The 22,325-nt window shown below is 40.2% G+C and overlaps 1 protein-coding gene across 1 annotated transcript; it reads left to right on the top strand.

Moving 5' to 3' along the window:
• Positions 1–16,951: 16,951 nt before the first annotated feature.
• Positions 16,952–17,563, top strand: LOC131247071 (small ribosomal subunit protein uS12y-like). The gene is made up of 3 exons (XM_058247515.1): positions 16,952–17,123; positions 17,216–17,343; positions 17,438–17,563. Exons 1-3 carry the CDS (start codon positions 16,961–16,963, stop codon positions 17,561–17,563), a joined length of 417 nt encoding a protein of 138 aa, XP_058103498.1. The 5' UTR covers positions 16,952–16,960.
• The last annotated feature ends 4,762 nt before the right edge of the window (positions 17,564–22,325 follow it).

Genomic DNA, 22,325 nt, shown 5'->3' with positions numbered 1-22,325 from the left:
GAGGCCCACCCTAGTTGGGTTTTTTCTGGATCAATGTTCATAGTTAATTGTTGGATTTCCCTAGGCCTTTTGTCCTGGAACTTTCTATATAGGCCCCTTGACCTTTAGGCCTATATTTACTACTTATTATGATGGGTTCGTGGGCCATAATATGCAAGTAGTTGGGTGTAATGTCTCGGAAAAATCTGTATAAAGACCCGAGTACCACCTCAGGCCGAAATCGCTAAGGATCGAATAATGTAGAAATTAAACAAAAATTAATTAAGTATTAAACTGAATTAATCAGTGAATTAGCTCGAATTACTTTCTATACAAACTGCAAGACCCAAAACCAATAGAATCGCTAACTATACATTTCCTAAAAACCTAGGATTAATCTCAAAACCCAATTGCTTTCGAGAGCATCTTGAAACTCCGTATCGGACCTGGACCGCGCGGTGAAAGCCCGATTAATGCGAAGCTATACGGTTATGACCACCTTACTGGACTTGACAACCTCTCGAAAATCAAGTCCAAACAGTATCTAGAAATGCACAACTTGAGCCCGAAGCGAAGTGTGTGAGAAACATGAATATCTTTAGGAAATAGACTCAAACTTAAGTGAATTGGGCCGTTCGCTTGCAGGCCAAGTTTAAGGTTTCAGACCGTCAGATTCTGACCTAACTACACCCTTAGATTAGGAAAAATTCCTTACACATGTTAGTGTACTTGTGACCCTGATCGAGTGACGATGGTCGTTGAACTGAAATTGGTCCTCCGCGGTCGATCTATAAACCTGATCGAATTGAAACTTTAACCTTGCATAGATCCATTGTCAAGAAACTTTCTCCAGACCGTATGCAGGAAATGAACCTCCAGATGAGCTCCATTAGCCAGTAATAAACAACTTTTGGCTATAACCTAAGTATACCATGGCCCTGGGGCCATTGACATCAGTTCTGGGCGTATATAAGGGCCTTAACCCACCCCTCTCTCATTCCATACGAAATTCCTAACCCTAGGAGAGAAAAGAGAGAAAAGAAAAGGAAAGAGTGAGGAGAAGAGAGAGAGAGTGAAAGATAGTTGCTGGGATTCGTTCGCACCGCTCCACGTGCCAAATCATCCCTCCTGTATCGCTACCATCCCTCCTGTATCGCCACACTATCGAATCTGTAAGTGCTATGGTTTCATTCTCCTTTGATTGTCAAATTTTGTAGTGTCAAAACCTCAATCTGTGTCTTGTGTAGCATATTGGAATATATGTTCAAGGCAATGCATCACTGTACAAGGACAATGCTTTAAGTCAAGAACAAAGATCTACTTCAAGAACTACAAGATCAAGTACATTGTTCTCTTCTGTAAACTTCAAAGCTCAGTGTTTTAAAACTATATCGAAAGACGAGATCTTGTTCAAGACTCAAGGTGAAGTACAACTCAAGAACTACGAATTCAAGCTTCCAAAAATCTCAAGTTTAAGCTTTATCATGTGTCGAGATCTCAAGCTTCATAAACATCAATGATCATTCATCATCTAAAGAAAAGAAGGTTCAATGTTCATACTTCATGTTTAAAGTATGTGTGAGGCCCGTATCTTAGCCCGTACTATTCCTTATACTTCCGCGGTCCTTCTGGTCGAATTCTGGCGACCCACGATCTGTTATCGGCAGTTGCGCGCAACCTTGAGTTGTGTCTCGTATTCCAGAGTCGGCTCAACTTGAGACTTGTATCCTAACGACCGCGCCGTCCCGCGGTTCTGATGCTATGTATTATGCGCCAAGGAAATACCTAGGCCAGGAGATGTGGGCTCGCGTTCAGTTCAAGGATAAACGTCGTGCGTTGCAATCCCTAAAAAATATCACATTAATCACATCAATCAAGTACACATCACTCCCATCACTCACACCCATCCCCAAGTACAACCACCCCCCTTAAAGTCAACTCTCTCTCTTACACAAGTACTCCCATTACTCACTCACTCATCACTCACATCTCTCACTTATCACCTCTCTCTCTCTCTCTCATTTCTCTCTCATGTCCTCCCAAGCTCCATGAGAGCAACCTTCGTCCAAGCTCCATGGGAGAGAGAGCTAGTGTGGCCCACCTTTTTACCACCTGATCCCACCTTCCTAAGCCCATCTCAACCGTTGAAATTGTCCCTTTGGGACTTTATCATGCATTGGTGGAAGAAGGAAGAAGAAATCTCGAGGAGGGTGATTTTTATTTGGATTTGATGAATTAAAGGCCCATTTATGATGGGACCCATTTTGATGTATGTGTATGATCAAAGAGGAGCCCATAGTGGCGGAGTCCCTCCGCTACATCTCTCTCTCTCTCTCTCTCTCTCTCTCTTTCCCATATGTTATGGTCCACCTTGTGAGATGTTTCACATCCATGCCGTCCACTTAGTGGGCCCACCTAGCAGTCCGTTTTGGGGGACCTAATTGGAGGAATACACAAATATTTGCTTTACCCAAGAATGGTGGGTCCCACACGTGTGGACCCACCTCAATGTGAATTACATAGCGCCATGTGGGGCCTACATCGCTGGAGGTGATAACGTTCAACCTCCCTGGACGCTGGAGGTTGGAAAGTGAAATAGGCTTGGTTCAAAATTTTGGGTGGGTCGCTCATGCGGGCCCCACCTTGATGTATGGATTTAATTCACACCTTCCATTCCATTCCCCAGCTCATTTTAAGTGCTGAGCTAAAAAATGGAGCCAATTCGATTATCTGGCGGGCCATTTCTTTGAAAACAGTGTTTTCTACCATTAAAACGCACTCCGATGTTTCTATACAACGAAACATGCTCAATATTAGGCTTGATGGATCTGTTATGAACCGTAGAATCCAATGGGCAGGATGGATTCTTCTGATGCGGGCCCTACCGGGGAAAAACTGCACAAATTCAATTTTCAAAAAAAAATTAGATGGGATGCAGAAAGCACTGCTACTGTCCTCTGGATGCGCAGCATCCTGCTGCGCTGGACGTGAAAGGGGGCCAGGGACATGGGTCCCAGCCATGGGCCCCACCGTAATGTGTGTGGAACATCAACACGCATTTGGTGGGCCCCCTTAGGGCAGCGGGCCACCCCAAAAATCATCCGTGTACATAACTCAGGTGGCCCACATGGCAGGAAACAATGTTGATTGAACGTCTGCCATTGAAACCCTTTTGGGTATCATAGAAGTTTTGGATCATTATGAAATTTGTTTTCCCTATTCTTCTGGGTCTGCGTGACCTTATCAACAGATTGGATGGTATATAAACGTTATGATGGGCCCCACGTGGGACCCACTGATGATGTGTTTTAACCACACCATCCCCACCACTGGGAGTGGGACGGCTAGTGTACCTCACTCCAGCTGCATAGCTGTTGCTAAAGTGGCGTCACCAAGTTCCATGGGTCTCACCTGTATCATCCACGCCGTTCATCTATGGGACCCACCATGATGCATGTGTTGCATCCAAGCTGTCCAACCATTTTGAAAGCTCGTCTTAAGGCTTGAGACTAAAAATAAGACAGATCTTCGAGTAGACCCACCTTGATATATACATGAGGCCCATGTGATTAGGCCCGTCTTGATGTATTTGTGGCCCGTTGTTGAGGCCCACTTTGATATATATAGGCCCATGTTATGTATTTGAGGCCCATTATGCGGCCCATTGATGCAACCCACTTGATGTGTATGAGGCCCATTAGTGTGGCCCATTGATGCAACCCACTTGATGTGTATGAGGCCCATTAGTGCGGCCCATTGATGCAGCCCACCTGTTGTATATGAGGCCCATGGGTTGTGTCCCATTGTGATGTATTTGAGGCCCATGGGACGTGGCCCATCCGATGTATATAGGCCCATGCAATGCAGCCCATGTGATGTGTATTAGGCCCATGTGACGCGGCCCACTATGATTGTAAGAGGCCCATTGTGGTGCATTTGAGGGCCAGGCTATGGAGCCCATTGTGATTAGGCCCATGTGAAAGGTCCCTCGTAATGTGTATTAAGCTCTTGAGTGAGGCCCATGGCGTTGTATATTTGGCCTTTGTATGAGGTCATGGGTCCACTATATGTTAAGCTCTATGTGAGTCATTCCTTGGGGACAATGTTAGTTAAATGTCCACATTATCAAGGTCAATTGTCGATGCCGGTTATTAATACCGATTATGAGTATGTGACAGCATAACATCATGATACATGCCCATACACATCATCTGCATGTTTGTTATGAGATGTGGTTGACCATTGCATACGTCATTAGGTAGGTTGTTATGAGACCCCCTAATAGGTGGAGGTTATCTCACATGAGCACACGGTATGCGCAGGATTGATGCATGACTGGATTGTATGACTCATGCATCTTGCATTGTATGTTGTGATTACTGTACGCCCTAGAGACATCACGGCCGTAGCCCGCACAGGCATATCGTGGATGGCTAGATGGGACACTGAAAATCTGTTCTAGCATCGAACTGCCATAGATGGTCCTGAGTGAAAATTCTTAAACCCTCTTGGTACCAGAGGACGCCCCAACGTCAAGACCGAGTGGATACATGAGCGCCAGAGTATCGAATATCAGGAGGCCACGTCTCCCACTGTGTCGTGGTCGGTTGGGAGGGGGTGTGGCCTTACCTGCCCGAGGGTAGGGGGCATAGCTAGGCTGAGTTTGATCAGCTCGTGAATGGGTCCACTATCAATGTGCCGGGTAGATATTAGCTAACTACTGACCAGGCGGATAGTGAGGTCTCTTCCACTTGCATGGTCGTGCGTCAGTGGGCGATGATTTACATGTAGAGTGTACTAGACCCCAGTGATGATCCCAAAGATGAATTATACTGATATGTGGACTTATTGAGCAGGAGTTGCATACTCATTCATTCATTCATTCACTATTTTGGGCTGGTAGTGTGCAACTATTTGTTACGTGTACCTTCGCAATGGATAAGATTTCAGTTAGGGTGCATGACTAACCTGAGATCAGGAGTTTACCACATTGAGACTGACTATCCAAATTAGGTATGGGACTAGTTTGGATAGAAGTCCCTTGTGATGGACCCCATAGCCTACAATACTACGTACTATCATCCCGACTCCACACTCCCGCATGGTCATTCCATTCACGCGGCATATTGCATTACATCCGCGGCATATGACATTTTGGGTTACTATATTTCTGCATTTATATGACCTAGATAAGGTTGATGGTATTCATAGCTCTTTCGAATTGCATATTGTATTACATCCTTGATATATGATATCTGGTTTATTATGTTTCCACATTACATAATCGATTTACATTACTTTCTTAGTATATGACTTTGACTTGCTATGTCTTTTCATCGTATATCCTAGATGAGGTTGATGATATTTTTATAGACTTGCAGTATTTTCGCTTACTTTGATATTGTATGATTCATGCCAGTAATTCCGATATTGTATGATTAAGGCATTGTATTGAATACTTGACACTTATATTGTGCACACACTTACACCATCCTTTAAGCTTTCTATAAGCTTTTGCACGATAGATGCATGTAGGTGGCGATAGGACGCAGTTGAGCTAGGGCAGATGCGTACGGCAGAGCTTCTGGAGATTTTATTATATGCATGTATTTCCTTTTTAATATTGTACTCAAATGATTATATTAGTTGATATACGATGATGATGTTCTTCTTATGATTTGGGTATACTTGTGGTTATGCTTCTTATGAAATAAAGTCATGTTGAAAATCCTCCTTGTAGGATCCTAGGATCAGAATCTGGCATATGAGCGCTGGGAGCCAAGAATGGGGGTACTACAGAGGCTGTCGCACCAGATTCGGTGATCGGGAATTTTATAAGCCCGGTTTCTAAGTTTGGGGCGTGACAGTATGAATGACCTTGGATTGATCATTTTGAATACATAATTCAAATTGAATCTCTTTATAAGTGTTTGGATTATTCTACGACTAGTCCTGGACTCTGTTCGACTAGTCTTAGCACTGGCTCGACCAGTCCAAGAAATTTCAAGACCAGTCCTAAGTTTGTTGCAAATTTTCAGAATTTTTTTATTAAGCCACAACCAGTCCTGGAGTCTGCTCGACCGGTCGTGTGAACAGTGCTCGACTCGTTCACGACCAGTCCATCAGTTACGACTCAAACTTCATTAACTATTCCTGGCTCCGCACGACCAGTCGTGGAGGTCTCACGACTAGTCGTGAAGTGCCTATGACCAGTCGTGAAACGGTTTTATCCAATCGCGCTCAAAATTTTAAAAATCAATTTGTTCTACAGGACCCGTCATAGTGTCCACAAGACCAGTCGTAGATGTGATTTCTGCAACTATAAATAGAGCACGATTTTCAGAGTTTGATATCCAATTCAAGTAAAATTAAGGCATCACTTTGAGAGATAAGTTTATAATCTTCTTAAGCTAGATTGTGCATATTTAATATTATCTTTTTGTTAGCTTTTTATATTTGATTTTGTTTCTGCATTTCAATCTGATTTGAAAGAGGAATTATGATATTCCACTTCTTGGAATCAAAATAAAATAGAGTTAGCCCCAACTTGATTTAATTTAAAATCAATTAGAACCTAGAACCATTTCAAAGTTAGTGTGGACATTGAACTTCTATATTCGAATTTCTACTCCGTATTGGTTCTTCCGGGCTGCAACAAAAGGAGAAATCTAAGTATTTTACATTATTGTAATTTTCATTGTGTTGGTTTCTTTTGAGATTAAGCCAGAAAAATCTCATTCTTTTTTGTTATCTGAGGAGTGCCAGAAAACTCAGAGAGTGTGGTTTTTGAATTGTGTAAGCTCACTTGAAAGACACAATTGTGAGGGTTTTAGGTGAACCTGAGAACAACCTATTTTCATAGTGAACTCTAATATCCACTGTGTGAGGATATTAGGAGTGGAGTAACTTTGTGGCTGTTGTTGAACAGTTGGTATACACACAGGCGAACACTATAATTCTTTGTATTTTGTGGATGTGTGATTTATTTTCTATATCTTTTATCATTCAAAGTTGTGGGATGTATTTATGGATGTGAATGTTGTAATATTTTCATTTCAAGCATTGTAAGGAATGTTGTAATAGTGTAGATTTTAATTCTTGCTATTTTATTTCTCTTCAGTTTGTGTTATTAATTCTTTGATTGTTCTAGTAAGGTTATCCTTACCATAAACCCTTGGTTTTTATGGTGTAGGGTTGTCCTTAGAACATCTAGAATTTTAAGGTTGCTTTACATTTCAGTATTGTGGATTGTTTAAAATGCTATCTTTCCTTTATTTAATTAAATTCTGCTGTTATCATTTTAATTTGACATAGTCCTATTCACCCCCCCTTTAGGACATATAGCTTGGCCTTTTCAGAATCTGAAACCATTTTTGTGTAAGAAATCCTAACCATAATCTGTTTTAGGTATCCAAATAAGTAGATCGGTGAAATAGCTAACCTATTTCATGATATAGGTACCCGTTATTCCATATTTGAGAACATAGGGTTCGAACTGAGTTCGATACGAGTTTACCGACGGAAGGTACGGACTATAAATGTTTAGGTTATGGTTTTCAAGGCTTTCACTGTCAGTTAATGATTTATGACTGACTTGATTGCTATCACATATGCTTAGATACAATGTTTTCCACGTATTTCATATATATATGAACTATGTTGAAATTAATACATTCCATGTGTTTGTTGAAATGTTTGTATGAATATGGAATTATGATTTGTGCTTACCATGATTGTTGTTTGGGAATACATGATTGTTGTACATGTGACAACTCCCTTGTGAAAGGATTTTCTATAATATACATTATAACTAATTTATTGCATGTATATTGATATGTGTTGTCTAAGTGTTTGATAAAATGCCTGAATGAGAAAATGCTTGTTGAAATGTATTTAATAAGGGTATTGAGATGGGATTCTCAATTACCTTATCTATAGATACAGTTTCCTTTATGTAACCTCTCTTACTATTATGTGATTTGTGGATGAAATGCTTATGTATAATAACATGTGTACTATGTGTTTGTTGAAAGGCTTAAATGAGATTTATGTTTAAATTGGTTGTTATATGCTGCTTGGACTATCACATATGAATGTCTATTATGTTTGAGTATGATTGAGACTAATACGTAATCCAGGCAATCGGTAATGGTTTACGATCAGTGGCCGAACTAGTTTCGCCACGACGGATACGTTCGAAGAATCCGAGTCGAACGGTGATTATCGATAGTGGTTAGGTCACAAGGAGTGCGTGTGCGCTCCATGTCGATTAATTCAACGTATGCTCATACCAGTCGAGCTTGTCAAGTAACCCGATTGGCTTAATGTATGTTCACCATGTATGGACGCTACTGTTTGAATCTAAGGTACCACTTACCATTGAAAAACCCTTTTAACCTTGGTACCACGATCTGCTAAGATTCATGAGTCGGGCATGGTGGTATGGGACACCGTGGTCGAGCTGTCGGCCTACGCTGGGGTGACGTGCCTCCTCGTAGTGTTTAGTGAGCAAACCAAACTCGTGAGCTAAATACGGTGGTATGGGACACTGTATTCGAGTTGTCGGCCTACGCTAAGGTGATGAACTTTTTCTGTAGTGACCTCGAGTATAAAATAGGTCTACGATCGGGTGACGAGCCCCTCGTAGTAATCTCGAGTGTGAATTAAGCCTACGCTGAGGTGACGAGCCTCCCATAGCAACCTAAAGTGTAAACTCGTGAACTTGCCTATCGTATGTGATTAACTAGGATTGACGACCCTAGATGGATAATTGTTTGGGTAAATGATATAAGGGGAGGTACCTTAGCTTCCCGAATCTACTATATGATAGGTCTAATTAAGAACTTGGCTAACATGACTATGCACCGTATTGCATGTGCCTTTGGCGTGGGTGTTGAGCATAGTGGGAGTTTAGCATGTACGACCATGAGATGATGCGCAGAAGGAGTGCAGGCGAGGGCATGCATCATTAATACATATCATCCTGACATTAACTAGAGTACTTAGGAATGCTTGTTGTACTGCTTTATCATTACTGCTTGATTGAATTGATAACATGTTAACCTTTTCCTTATAGCTCCATTGAGTTGGTCACTCACTCCCACTTTGGGACGGTGTTTTAAAACACAAACCAGACTTTGTTGTAGTTGTAGGTGATGATGCAGCTTATGAGTTGAAGCCGGTCTTCTACGACGACAAGGAGGAGTTCTCCTATATGCAGCTATCAGGCGGGTCTATGTAGACCATGCACTGATCGACGGGATTACAAGGATACAAACTAGTTGAACATTACATTGTATCATTTTGTGAATTTTTGGAACTATACGTGTAATTATTTAACCTGGTGACATGTTTATACTCTGGGGACTTACAACCACTTATATGCTTTATATATCTATCACAGTCTTTCGCTTGCATAATCCAATTATCTCTGGAGTATGATATGCTGATTTAGTGTAATCCCATTCATGTTTAATGTAATAATACGGACAACATTTAATCATTATTATCTATGTTGCATAAGTGATGCGTTGGAACTCGGGAGTTGAGCTTCTGCTCGACCCTCGATTTTCAGGGCGTTATATTAGGCCCTTGCTTGCCCACCAAAAATAACCTTGTGCTTGGGCCAAGTTGTGAAGCCCAACTCACTTGAAATAAGTATAAGGATTGCCCTTATGGTTGGATTACAGGGCTGCCCATTAGGCCACCATAATATGTGAGTTTATGACCTTTATGGTTAGTCCCAAACCTTGCTTGAGGGCCCACCATATTGTTTATGTGTTGAGCTTGGTGTATAGCCCACTAGGCCATGAATTGCTTAGGCCTTGGGCCTTGTTTCATATTCGAGTAATGGCGGGTTTTGGGACCCAGTTGAGGTTGGATGTCCTCCTTGGTGGCCTTAAGGTAGGCTTATGGGTTGCTATGGGTGGTTTAAGGCCCCACCATATACCCTTATTAGGATTGCTTATCCTTCTAGGCTCATATATTGTATTCTTTAGCCTTGTGGGCTATCCCAATCTATTGGGCCCCCACTTGAGGATGTCCCTTTAGAGGATCTAAGTAACTAGACTTGATTCCCTCCTTGAGAAGGAGGAGTATGTTTTAAGTCATCATTGCCATATGACGCACCCTCATGACCTATACGCATCATGGTGTGTTTGGATTTCATTTGTGCGTGGTCATTGGGTTGATATGATAGAGGGAGGAGTTTTCCCCTCTTGTGCACATTGAGTGCTTAGAACTAGTGCATGATTGGTATGCATGATTCATGCATTTGGCATCACATCTCATGGATATTATTGCTCTTACTTCATTAGGGCCTTGCCACCACAGGGGTATTCGTGAATGGCCGTATGTGGACACTAGAAATATAGTATTTGAGCATTTGGGGTGCATAGGATATTCCTGGGTGAAAGCCCATAAACCTTTAAAGTACCTAGAAGACGCCTCAACACCATGACCGAGTGAAAATTATGAGCACCCGGTGCCTTACACCGTTAGGTCGCATCTCCCACTGTCATGAAGTCGGTTGAGATGGGATGTGGCTTTATTCGCCTGAGTGAGTGGGCATTACTAGGCTGAGTCTGACCAGCTCATGAGTGGGTTCGCTATCATTAAGTCTTGCTGATGTTGGCTATCCATGGGCGGGTAGTGTGGTCTCTTACGCTCGTTTGACTGTGCAGTCTTGAGAGCAGTAGTCATCCTGTAGTGCAATAGACCCCGGTGATATTCCTTATGATGGAACTGTATTAGATATGTGGACTAGTTATGAGCATTGGCATTACTTCACATTGCATTGGTATTGGCTGTGTAATCCTTATTGCATTGCATAGCCTTGGTATAGCTTCCTGCATTCATGGCTTAGCCTTGGTAAGGTTAGTGATATTGGCATTGATCATGTTTCCCTTTTGCATCCCCTATTATTCTTCTGCACACCATTGTCACACACTTTCACCACCCTCTGAGCTTTCTATAAGCTTATGCACGATTGATGCGTGCAGGAGATCCTAGGTCTGCGTCTTAGTAGCGGAGCTTGGATAGGAGTTGAGCTGAGGACCCCAGTGTTGCAGATCTTTCCCTCTTTTTTCTGTTATCATATGTATTTTTTTCAGCCTTGTATCTAAAGTCAAAAATTTATAGTGGATTTTGTGTGTGTTCCTTTGTTATTTCTGAGATTTACTTGCTGTGATCTTGGGTATGCTCTTGTTGAATTGGAATTGTGATATGGAAAATCCTCCTTGTAGGATCTCAGGATCGAAACCTGCTTCAGGAGCCGAGAATGGGGTACTACGGAGGCTGTTGCCGCTAGAATCGGCTATCGAGTTCCTTGTGAGTTTAGTTACCGAGTCTGGGGCGTGACAGGAGTTGGTATCAGAGTATATTAAGTAACTTTGGAATAACTTGGGATAACATTCACTACTAAAAAATAGGGCACAGCCAATGGATCTTGGAAGGTTTTAGCCACGGATTTTAGCCGTCGGTTATGGCTACTGATTTTAGCCGTAGCCAAAACCAAATAAGCCATTAGCAAAACCAAAATTTTAACGGTGGTCGTCCAATTCTCTATTTTTTTCGCATTGTGTGGTCCACCTAAGCTTTATTTCAGCCTCATTTTTTGGGATCAATCATAAAATTATGTTAAGAAATGGATGGATGGCATGGATGAAACAAATCAATCATGTTGGGGTCCACAGAGCCATACCAGATCCAAAGATCAAGTTACCGTTTTGAATTTGATTTGAAATAATGTGAGTTTTGTATTTGATTTACAATAATGGTGACTTATTCATAATAATAGTGGCAAAGATTTAGAGTTGTCCAGACCATCCAAATAATCAGTCTAGTTGTAAATGGTAAATATTTATAATTTTATTATATAATATAATCTTAACCATCCAAAAAATGGTCCCATGCATGTACGACTGTTAATATAGCTTGTGTTATAAATAATGGAAAACTCACGGAATTCGGATTTAAATTCATTATCATATCCAAAAGAGGATTTCCGATGAGTGCCATTTCATCTTCTATCCAAAATCATTTTCGAAGGCCATTTCCGTCGCGCGTCGTTGCCAAGCATCATCTTCCATCAAGTGTCATTGCCGAGCATCATCTTCGAATAGGTGAGCTTCTCTTTCCCCCACCCTCAATCTTCAATCTGGATTTGAAAGACGTTGCTCTAATGAAACACATACATCATGATGGCCCTCTATAACTAGCCCCACACATACATCTCAACTATACTTTAGACGTTTTTATTGATGATGTTGTCCATTTGTGAGGGCGATCCCGATTTTAGGGCCAAGGCATCTACATGGTGGGATTCTCAAGATCGATGGATTGGATCACACGCTCGTTTGCAAGATAGACCTTGATATTAAGCTCGTGTGCAAAATGATCCATGTCTCTTAGCTGGGCCCGGGTCCGGACCCGGGCCATTGTCAACCTGACTGCTAGAGGATAGTTCCCTAACCCTTTTATCTTTCTAGAATAGCATAGATTCACCATTGTTAACTGAAAGCTTGAAGCTATCTAACAGAAATCTCCCCCATTTCATATACTTCTTCCTTCCTTGCTAGGTTTTCTTCTTAAACTTCTATTTGTAGGGCCCAAACGAGATGTGTGTGATGCTGGGCATGTTTTTTGGTGTCCATTTCATATACTTCTTCCTTCCTTGAAGCTGGATTGGCAATGACCGCTTTCAGCTATGATTGAAGATCTCATCTTTCCAAATTAAAAAAGAAGAGAAAAAATCCTGAATTTTCTTTGTTCATGAGGTATATGCTTTTTGAATATTTCTTTTGCATCTATTTAGATTCTATTCCAGATTAGTTTTCTGTTGTACGGAAGGAAATCTCATGTGGGTATATCTCCTTTTGAAGTTTCTATGATTTTTTTGGGTGTGATTCTGATGTTCTTGGGATTTGGATTTGTTGTAAAAATGGAGTGCTATTTGAATTTTTTAATGTTGTATTTTAGGGAATCTCATGTGGGGTGCTTTTGCATTTGTTAGTTCTTGAAGTCTGTGTGGTTATTTGTGGTAATTTAGATTTGAATCGGTTTGGATTCTATTGTAGATTATTTTTTATACTCTCATATGGGTGTACCTCTTTTTTAAATTTATTTATTATTTCATGAAAATCAATGAAGATTTAGTACAGTTTGGCTAGATTTTTTTTTTTATAATTTTTTTACACCCATGTGTATCTGTTTGGATTCTGTTGCAATTAGTTTTCTGTTTACAGAAGGGAATCTCACATGGGTATCTCTGTTTTTGAAGTTTCTTTGATTTTTTTTGGTGAAAATCAATTTGATTTTAGTAGATGTGTAGTTGTTTTTTTTTTTTGTTGGAAAATCAGTGAAATTTGAGATGTTTTGAAGCAATTTTATGCATATTTTTCTATTTCGATGTTCATTAAATTTGGATTAGTTTAAAAAAGGAGTATTATGTGGGTTTTTTTTATTATATGTCACAGAATCTCATTTGAGTGCTTTTGCATTTATCAGTTCTTCCAGTCTGTGTAATCATTTGATGTGAATCCATTTGGATTCTACTGTAATAATTTTTCTATTGTCAAGAAGGAAATCTCATATGGGTATCTCTCCTTTTGAACTTTCTTTGATTCGGTGAAAATCAATGTGACTTTTGGATGATGTGTGGGCTGTTTTCAATTGTTTTGGGATGAAAAACCAATGAAATTTGGGATGTTCTTAAGTAGTTTGATGCATATTGGTTGAAAAATGAAGTGTTATGCAGATTTATTATAATTTTTTGTGGTTTAGACGATGGAATCTCATGTGGGTGCTTTTGCATTTATCAATTCTTAAAATTTGTGGGATTACTTGATGTGAATCAATGGGAGTTTTTGATGATTAGTAGTTGCTTTTGGGTGTTCTTGGACTGAAACCAATGGAATTTGGGGCACTTTCAAGTTATTTGATGCTAGTTGATTGATTTTAGTGTTATTTGGACTTGGCATAATTAATGGAGTGTTGTACACATCATTTATGTTACATGTAAGGGAATCTCATGTTGGTACTTTTGCATTTGGTAGTTTTTGAAGTTTATGTGATCATGTTATATTAATTGATGGGAATTTAGGATGATGGGTACTTGTTTCTGGGTTTTTTTTTTGGGACCAAAATCAAGGAAATTTGGGATGTTCTTAAGCAATTTGATGCATATGTATTGACCCAGATGTTCTTCATACTTGGATTATCTGAAAAATGGAGTGGTCATGTATATACTTTTTTGTTTATTAGTTTTTAAACTTTGTGTTTATTTGATGAAAATCAACGGGAGTTCAGGATGCCAGGTACTTGTTTTCAGGTGTTTTGATTAGAATTAAGGTAATTAGGGGCTTTTTCTAGTTATCAGATGCACGTTGATTGATTTTAATGTTTTTTAGATTTTGATTACTTGAAGACATGGGAGTTCTATATGAGTTTTCTGTTATTAAAAGGACATCTAATGTGAATACTTCTCCTTTTGTCTGTTTTTGTAGTTTGTGTGATTATGCAGTGAGAATCAATGTTAGATTAGGATGATGTGTACTTGTTTTCAGGTGGTTTTTGGATAAAAACCCAATGGAATTTATTGGTTTTTCTTCTTTGTTTTTAATTATTTGCTGCACATTGAGTGATTTTGATGTTCTTTTGAATTTCGAATACTTAAAGACAAAGTACTTGTACATCTTTTCTGTTGTATATAAGGAAATCTCATGTGGTTACTTTTATTTGTTTTTGAAATGTTCTTGATTATTTGATGAAAATCTATGGGAGTTTAGTGTGATGGATACTTGTTTTCAGTGATTTTTGTGCTGAGAGATATGGAGTTTTGGGTGTTTCAAGTTATTTGATGAATATCCATTGATTTTGTTGTTTAGATTTTCAATTATTCTACACTGTTTTGGTTCATAGGTTGTTATTTCTAGCAAGTTTCTTGCATGATACCAATAAAAGATTTGGGGGACAACACAGATTCACCTCCAAATTACATAAATGCCCTTATATTTAGTTTAAAAGCCTTCCCATGTCCTTAAATAATGCATAATTTTAGTGATCCATAAAACTAATGGTGTGAAGACCTTTTCCCTGGTTTATTTCATTATATATATATATATATATATATATATATATATATATATATATATATATATATATATATATATATATCAGAGATATACATATGACCCAGGAAACGCAGGCGAATAGTGGAAGAAGTTTGCAAGATGTGGGTGACAGGTGGAGAAGCATAAAATGAGAGTTATTTAAAAATTTGACAGACTATGGTGCCTTTTTTTTTTTTTGGACAGAGTATGGTGCTTAATATGAATGCATTTAGAACTTCTACCCATGGCATATACGGCTCAGTTTTACCCACTTGCCATCAGTAAATGCTGCCAATTTTAGCCGCTCATAGGATTTCTTGCCAAAATTCGGTGTGCCTTAATGAACACCCAATGTAACTAGCAAATGATAAACCTACCAGGATTTTTATTTTTTTATTATTTTGTTATATATATTTATTTATTTTTGAAAGGGCTGTTGTTGGTTGAGGATTTGGATCTTATAATGTTGAAATTTAATGATTTCGTTGGAGTTTTTTCAGTATATTTGAGTATGGAAAGAAGCTAAATGATAATTGAAGCTGCAAATTTGTAAGGAGAGAGAGAGAGAGAGAGAGAGAGAGAGAGAGAGAGAGAGAGAGAGAGAGAGAGAGAGAGAGCTGATGTTTGCTCTGTTTTTGTACATGCTCCCATGATGTCTACTCTGTGAGTGTTCCTTATCTAGGACTAGTGGGAATGACAGCCCTGGGGAAGGAGATCAGAAGAGACTGAGATGTCCGTATCAATTGAAGACATTTAAGGTTGAGATTCGTTTAGCCACTCGAATCCCAATGAAAGCCATAGCGAATGCTCTACGAGGTCATGATTCAGAGAGCTCTCAAGAAGCTTTAAGAGTGCTTGACATCATACCAAGGCAGCACGCAGCAAGGTAGTATGTAATTTTAGTTTTTTATTGTTGGCATTGCTCTCTTTTTTTTTTCCTTTCATAAAATTGTTAACATAGCTGGTAATTCCAGAGGATGCCTACTCGTATGGCAATCGTATTTCAACAATGAGCCTCGCAACTTCACTGACATAGGAGGTGGTGTTGTTGGCTGTCGAGGTTTCCATTCTAGCTTCTGCACAACCCAATGAGGCTTGTCTCTGAATATTGGCTTCTCCTTGGACTGTTTATGGACGTGGGGTTATTGATATCCATGTGTTTCTTAATTGTAACATGTGTTTGACAATATCATTTTCATCACTTTTTCATCAACTACCATGTGGATGTGTCTACAACAATGATTATAAAGCCAGGACCTGTTGCAGATTTTCTAGTGACTAACCAAAATGTTTATATTTTTCTTTTTGGTGGCATTTGAGTGTGTGCTGCTCAATGGCCACCATCCATGTTAGAGTGTAGTTTTGGTTTCTTTTACAGATGTTTGTGAAGTTTCCTATTAATTGTTGTGGGGCCTTTTGGTGTATGGGTTGTTGTCCATCACAAAACATACTAAAGCATGGACATTTTTTGCATGTAGTACTGAGTGTAGGAAAATTCTATATCATGCTCAAGACAAAAAACAAAAAAAAAACTATGGACCTAGCTTGTTTCTTCTTCAAAGAGCTTATTTTCGTGACATATTTGTAGTTGTATGATTACATATTTATAGTTAATTCATTAACGCTTGTGTGTGTGTGTGTGTGTGTGTGTGTGTGTGTGTGTGTAAGGTATGGGAGAGCTCAAGCTATGGATTAATAATTGGGTTTGGTTGGGGTCTGTCAAACCATATGGCCCAATTAATAATTTGGGTTGGGCTGTGCTTTGTGCTTACACTGACCTGCTTAAGCATGTTCTGCAACACATGTTTTTTAGGATTTGTGTGTTTGTGTGTGTGTGTTTATGTATTCTTATAAGCTATAGGATCTTGTTTATGACAGGAAGACTCGTGGTATGGGAGCTGGGCGCAAGCTCAAAACACATAGGAGGAGATAAAAATGGGCTGACAAATCATATAAGAAGAGCCATCTTGGAAATGAATGGAAGAAACCATTTGCAGGTTCTTCCCATTCCAAGGGAATCGTTCTTGAGAAGATGTATGATCTATTTCCCGACGCTCATTTTATTTCCCTTCACCACTACACTCTTTACCTTTTTATTAAAAGTTCATTAATAAATTTGCATGCAGTGGAATTTGAAGCTAAGCAGCCCAACTCTACTATTCGTAAGTGTGCGAGAGTTCAATTGATTAAGAACGGAAAGAAGATAGCAGCATTCGTCCCCAATGACAGTTGCCTTAACTACATTGAGGAAAATGTGTGAATTGGTCCATACATGTTTTTTTTTTTTAATAATTATTTTTTGGAAGTTCGCCTTAGCTTTTTTGTCTTCCTTTTTTCCCCCTTTCCAGGATGAAGTTTTGATTGCTCGATTTGGCCGTAAGGGTCATGTTGTTGGAGATATTCCTGGAGTCAGGTTCAGGGTCATGCAAAAAACAGCCTTGCATGTAGATGTATCCTCCTATATAGTTACATAATGCATCCTTTTGGGGACTATACCATTTTAGCAGCCACCATGTTGTTTTTCAAAACCATGGTCTGTTTATCTTATGGATATTTTATATTTATGATCCGAACAACTAGTTTTGATTAATGTACTTCTTTATTTTTTTAAGTCACAACCATGCATATAAATTTTATTTTGTAATACATATTTGTAGGGATACCTTTGGCATGGATTAGAATCTGTCCCTTTTTTTTCCATAGCAGAGAGAAGCAAGTAAAAGAAATAAAGAGAGCAAAGACACACATCTAAATGAGAGATGGATGTGTAGATTGTGGCATGGGAGAGCTCGAGCTATGGATCACACATGCATCTCGGAAGAAGCCTCTTGCTGCAAATGTGGATTTGGTTGCCATTGGACGAAGCAAGGCATGTGAAAATCTAAGTGGGGCTGATTTTGCCGCTTTGGTATGACTTTAAAATTTCTGCAAGGCTTTCTATGATATCCAAAGCTTCTATATATCTCTCTTTTGTTTCTTTTTGTTTTAATATCCAATCCTAATATTTAGAATTTGGATGATATATTTGATTTCTTCCTTATCTATTGTGTAGACTTACCTTCTCAAATAGGTTGGTTTGTTTAGGGATTTGGAAAAATGGGTACATCTATTTTTGGATGTGTGTGTCAACTATAATTTTTTATATAATTAAACCCTTTTATCTCAGAATATGATCTATTAAGTAGCATATTGTAAGGCCCGTATTTTAGTCCGTACTGTTCTGTCGACTCTTGCGATCCTTCCCGACGAATTCCGGCAACCCGCGACCTATATTCGACATTTGTGCACGACTCCAAGTCGTATGCCATAGATTTGAGTTGGCTTAATCTGAGACTTATACCATTGCGACCGCACCGTCGCCGCGGTTCCGATGCCGTATCTTACACACAGATTCGATACCCCTGGCCAAGAGATGTGGGCCCGCGTTTAGTTCAAGAAAAAACAACACGTGTTTGTAATTCCAAGAGAATCTCTACAACCCATCCCATCAATCAATTAATCAATCAATCAAAGTACACAACCCATGCTTTCTTTCTCCCCAAGTCAAGTAATCTACCCCAAAAGTCAACAAACCTCTCACCTCACATCCATCACTCACACCCATCACCTCTCTTACAACCACCCCCTCTCTCTCTCTCTCGCTTTCTCTTCACATTTTCCAAGCAACCAATGTGGTGGACGACCAAGCATCCCAAGAGAGAAAAGTGCATGTGTGTGGCCCACTTCCCACCCCAAGATCCATCATCCTAGCCATTTCTTTCTCATCATCTTCCATCAAAGTGAAGCGCAAGGAGATTGGAGTTCCATTAGACCTAGAAGATCGAATGGTGGGTGTTTATATAGCCTTAGATTTCATATTTTTATGATGGGCCAAGTGAGGCCTACCGATTGATGGTATGGATCTCACCTTGGACCTTAGTGTGGTCGATTGCCTACCTTGATTCTCATGATCATTCCATGATGGGACCATTCTCCATGGACCCCATCATGATGTTTATTTTCCTTGCATGAAAGAGGTCACCTAGACCTTCCATTTTGGTGGAGAAGGAATCTCCATCGTTGATTTTTGATTTGGTGGGCCCACATGTATTGGGACCCACTTAATGTATGAGTGAAATGCATGGAAAGGGAGAGCCCATAGTGCTGGGGTCTCTCCATCATCACGTCTCTCTCTCTCTCTCTCTCTCTCTCTCTCTCCTTCCTTTATTTTGTAGCCCACATGATCAGTATATGTGATATCTAGACCGTCCATCCAACGGACCACATGGCCGTCCAAAACATGGGGACCAACCCACCTTGCTACCCTTTTGTTTGAAGGGTCTAGATGATGGGAAAACACACATATCAGGTTAACCCAATCAAGTGGGCCACGTCCATGTGGGACCCACCCTGAATATGTGTTGTATTTAAACCCTCCAGCGTCCAGGGACGCTGGACATGGCCTCATGTGAAGTGTGAACAAACCGTGGGTTGTACTCACAGCAAAAGAAAATGAAAAAGAAAAAAATAATAATAAAATATTAGCTTGGCTCAAGCTTTTGGGGTGGGCTACTAACGCAGGCATCACCTTGATGCATGGATCTAATCCAAGCTGTCCATTCCATTCCTCAGCTCATTTTAGGCGTTGAGCTGAAAACTGAAGCCAATCCGATTTCCTGGCGGGCCATAGCATAAAAAATAGTGGTTGTCACCGTTAAAATTCACTTTGATCTTTCTACACACCGAAACATGCCAAATATTGGGCTTGTTCGGCTTGTCTTGAGCCATAGGAGCCAGTGGATGGGGTGGATTCTATTGATGCGGGCCTCACCTATGAAAAACCACAGAAAAACCATTTTTTTAAAATTAAAAAGTGGGTATGTGCAACAGGCACTACTACTGTCCAGAGGACGCGCAGCGTCCTACTGCGTTGATACATGAAGGAGGAGGCTGGGACTGTGGGTCCCAGCGCTAGCCCCACCTAATGATGTATGTGTTCTATCCACACCGTCCACTCCATTGGATGGTGGGGTCCACTACGACGTATGTGTTTTATCTATGCCGTCAGCCATTTTAGCTGCTGCTAGACGACAGGGGACTCCACCATGAGGTATATGCTTTATCCATGCTGTCTATCCCTATGGACCCACCATGATGTATGGGTTACATCCAAACCGTCCATCCAGTGGCGAGCTAGCCTTAAGGCTTGAGACAAATGAGGCAGATCAACCTATCAAGTGGACCACATAGTAAAAAGCAGTGGGGATTGAGTGTCTGCCATTGAAACCTTTTGTTGTCATGGAAGTTTTGGATCATTAGGAAATTTGTTTTTCCTCTTAATTCAGGTCTGTGTGACCTTACGATCAGATTGGATAGAAAATAAATGTTATGGTGGGCCTTGAGAATTTAATGGTGGAAATCATTATCATCACCGTTATTTGGAGTGCAGTCCAGTTGATCTTTTGATATGATTTATATATATATATAGATTTCTAAAAATAGATTAGATGAGTTGGGTTCGGCCTATTTGAATTGGCCCATTCAACTCGGCCCATTGATTCAGCCCATTTGATTAGGCCTGATGTGATATATGAGGCCCATCCGTTGAGGCCCACCTTGATATATATAAGGCCCGTTATTGAGGCCCATCTTATCATATTTGTGGCCCATCCATTGAGGCCCACGTTGATATATATGAGACCTATGGGTCGAGGCCCAATGGGATGTACACAAGTCCATTGCAATGTGTGATTCTACCATGGCTTATGTAATGATGTCTATAGCGGGCTATGCCTTGGGAGCAATGATGGTTTGACGTTCACATTGTAAGAATAATGTTGGTTAAATGTCTACATTATAACTCTCCCTAGGGCCCATTGATAAGCCCATACTGGTTGTATGTAGGCCGTCTAGGCCCACCTTCGTTACGAGGATAGTTCATCACCGTATAACATGCTTATTATAATCACATGATTCATACCCATTCGCATCATATGTATGCTCGATATGAGGAGTGACTGATCATAACATATGCCATTGGGCAGATTATTTATGGGACTCATTGATAGGAGTTACCCACTTGAGCGCGTGGTATGCGCAGGATTGTTGTATGACTGGACAGTGTGATTCATGCATCTCACATTTGTATGTCATGATCATTATACGCCCTAACGACATCAGGGTCGTGGCCTCCACAGACACATTGTGGATGACCGCATCGGATACCGAAAATACTTGGTTCTAACACTGTGGGAGTTAGGATGTCCTTGGTTAAAAGTCCCAGAACCTTTTTGGTACCAGGAGATGCTCCAATGTTTAGACTGAGTGGATACATGAGTGCAAGAGTGCCGAATACCAGTAGACTGCATCTCCTACTGTGTCGTGGTCGGTTGGAAGGGACCTTATCCACCAGAGTGAGGGGGTTGTAAGCTAGGCTGAGTTTGACTAGAGCTGGCTTGGTATTGGCAGACTACTGGTTAGGCGGATAGTGTGGTCTATTCCACTTGCTGGGTTGTGCGGCTAGGGAGGCGGCAGTCAGTGTGAAGTGTATTATGAAAGTGCCCTGGTTTGTCAATTAGCGTGAGTGTTGAGTTAGACTGACTGCAGAACCTCATAGGAAGATCAATTCAAGCATTGCTTCAACCGGGATGTGTGCAAGCTCGCCTCAAGTAAATCAAAGCCTCACATCCCATGTTACAAAACACCAGGTATATAAAACCCTTAAAACAAACTAGAATATCATATGGTTTTTAAGTTAAGAAAACTTTTTCAAAATCAGAAAATTCTCTAAGTTTTCTTACTTTGTCGATTTTATCGATACACTGCTCGATAGAATCGACCTGTACTGTCGATGTCCTCGATCTTTAAACGATATCATCGAAATGAGGACAAAAATGTCTAGCAACCACATACTCATCTGGATGGATTTATCGATGTATCGATGTACATATCGATATCATTGATATCTAAATCTCGAGTCCATTGATGGTGACTCGATAATATCGACAGACAAATTTTCGACGCCTCTGTTTTTACTTAAGAAAATCACATGTGCATCGATATATTGAAGTCGTTCTCGATACCATCGAAGTTCAAATCTTGATGATATCAGAAGACTCTCGATGTTATCGGTCATGACGCCTAAGTTCTCCAGCAATTATTTCAGGATTGTTTATCTGCGATCGAGGGGCACTTGATAGAATCGATATTCAAATATCGATGATATCGGTACGGTTTTAATAGTGTTGAACAGGGAAA

This window comes from Magnolia sinica, chromosome 5, assembly GCF_029962835.1.
Source record: "Magnolia sinica isolate HGM2019 chromosome 5, MsV1, whole genome shotgun sequence".
NCBI lineage: Eukaryota > Viridiplantae > Streptophyta > Magnoliopsida > Magnoliales > Magnoliaceae > Magnolia > Magnolia sinica.
Note: the sequence above shows the minus strand (reverse complement) of the source record. Positions and strands in the feature narration are given on the sequence as shown.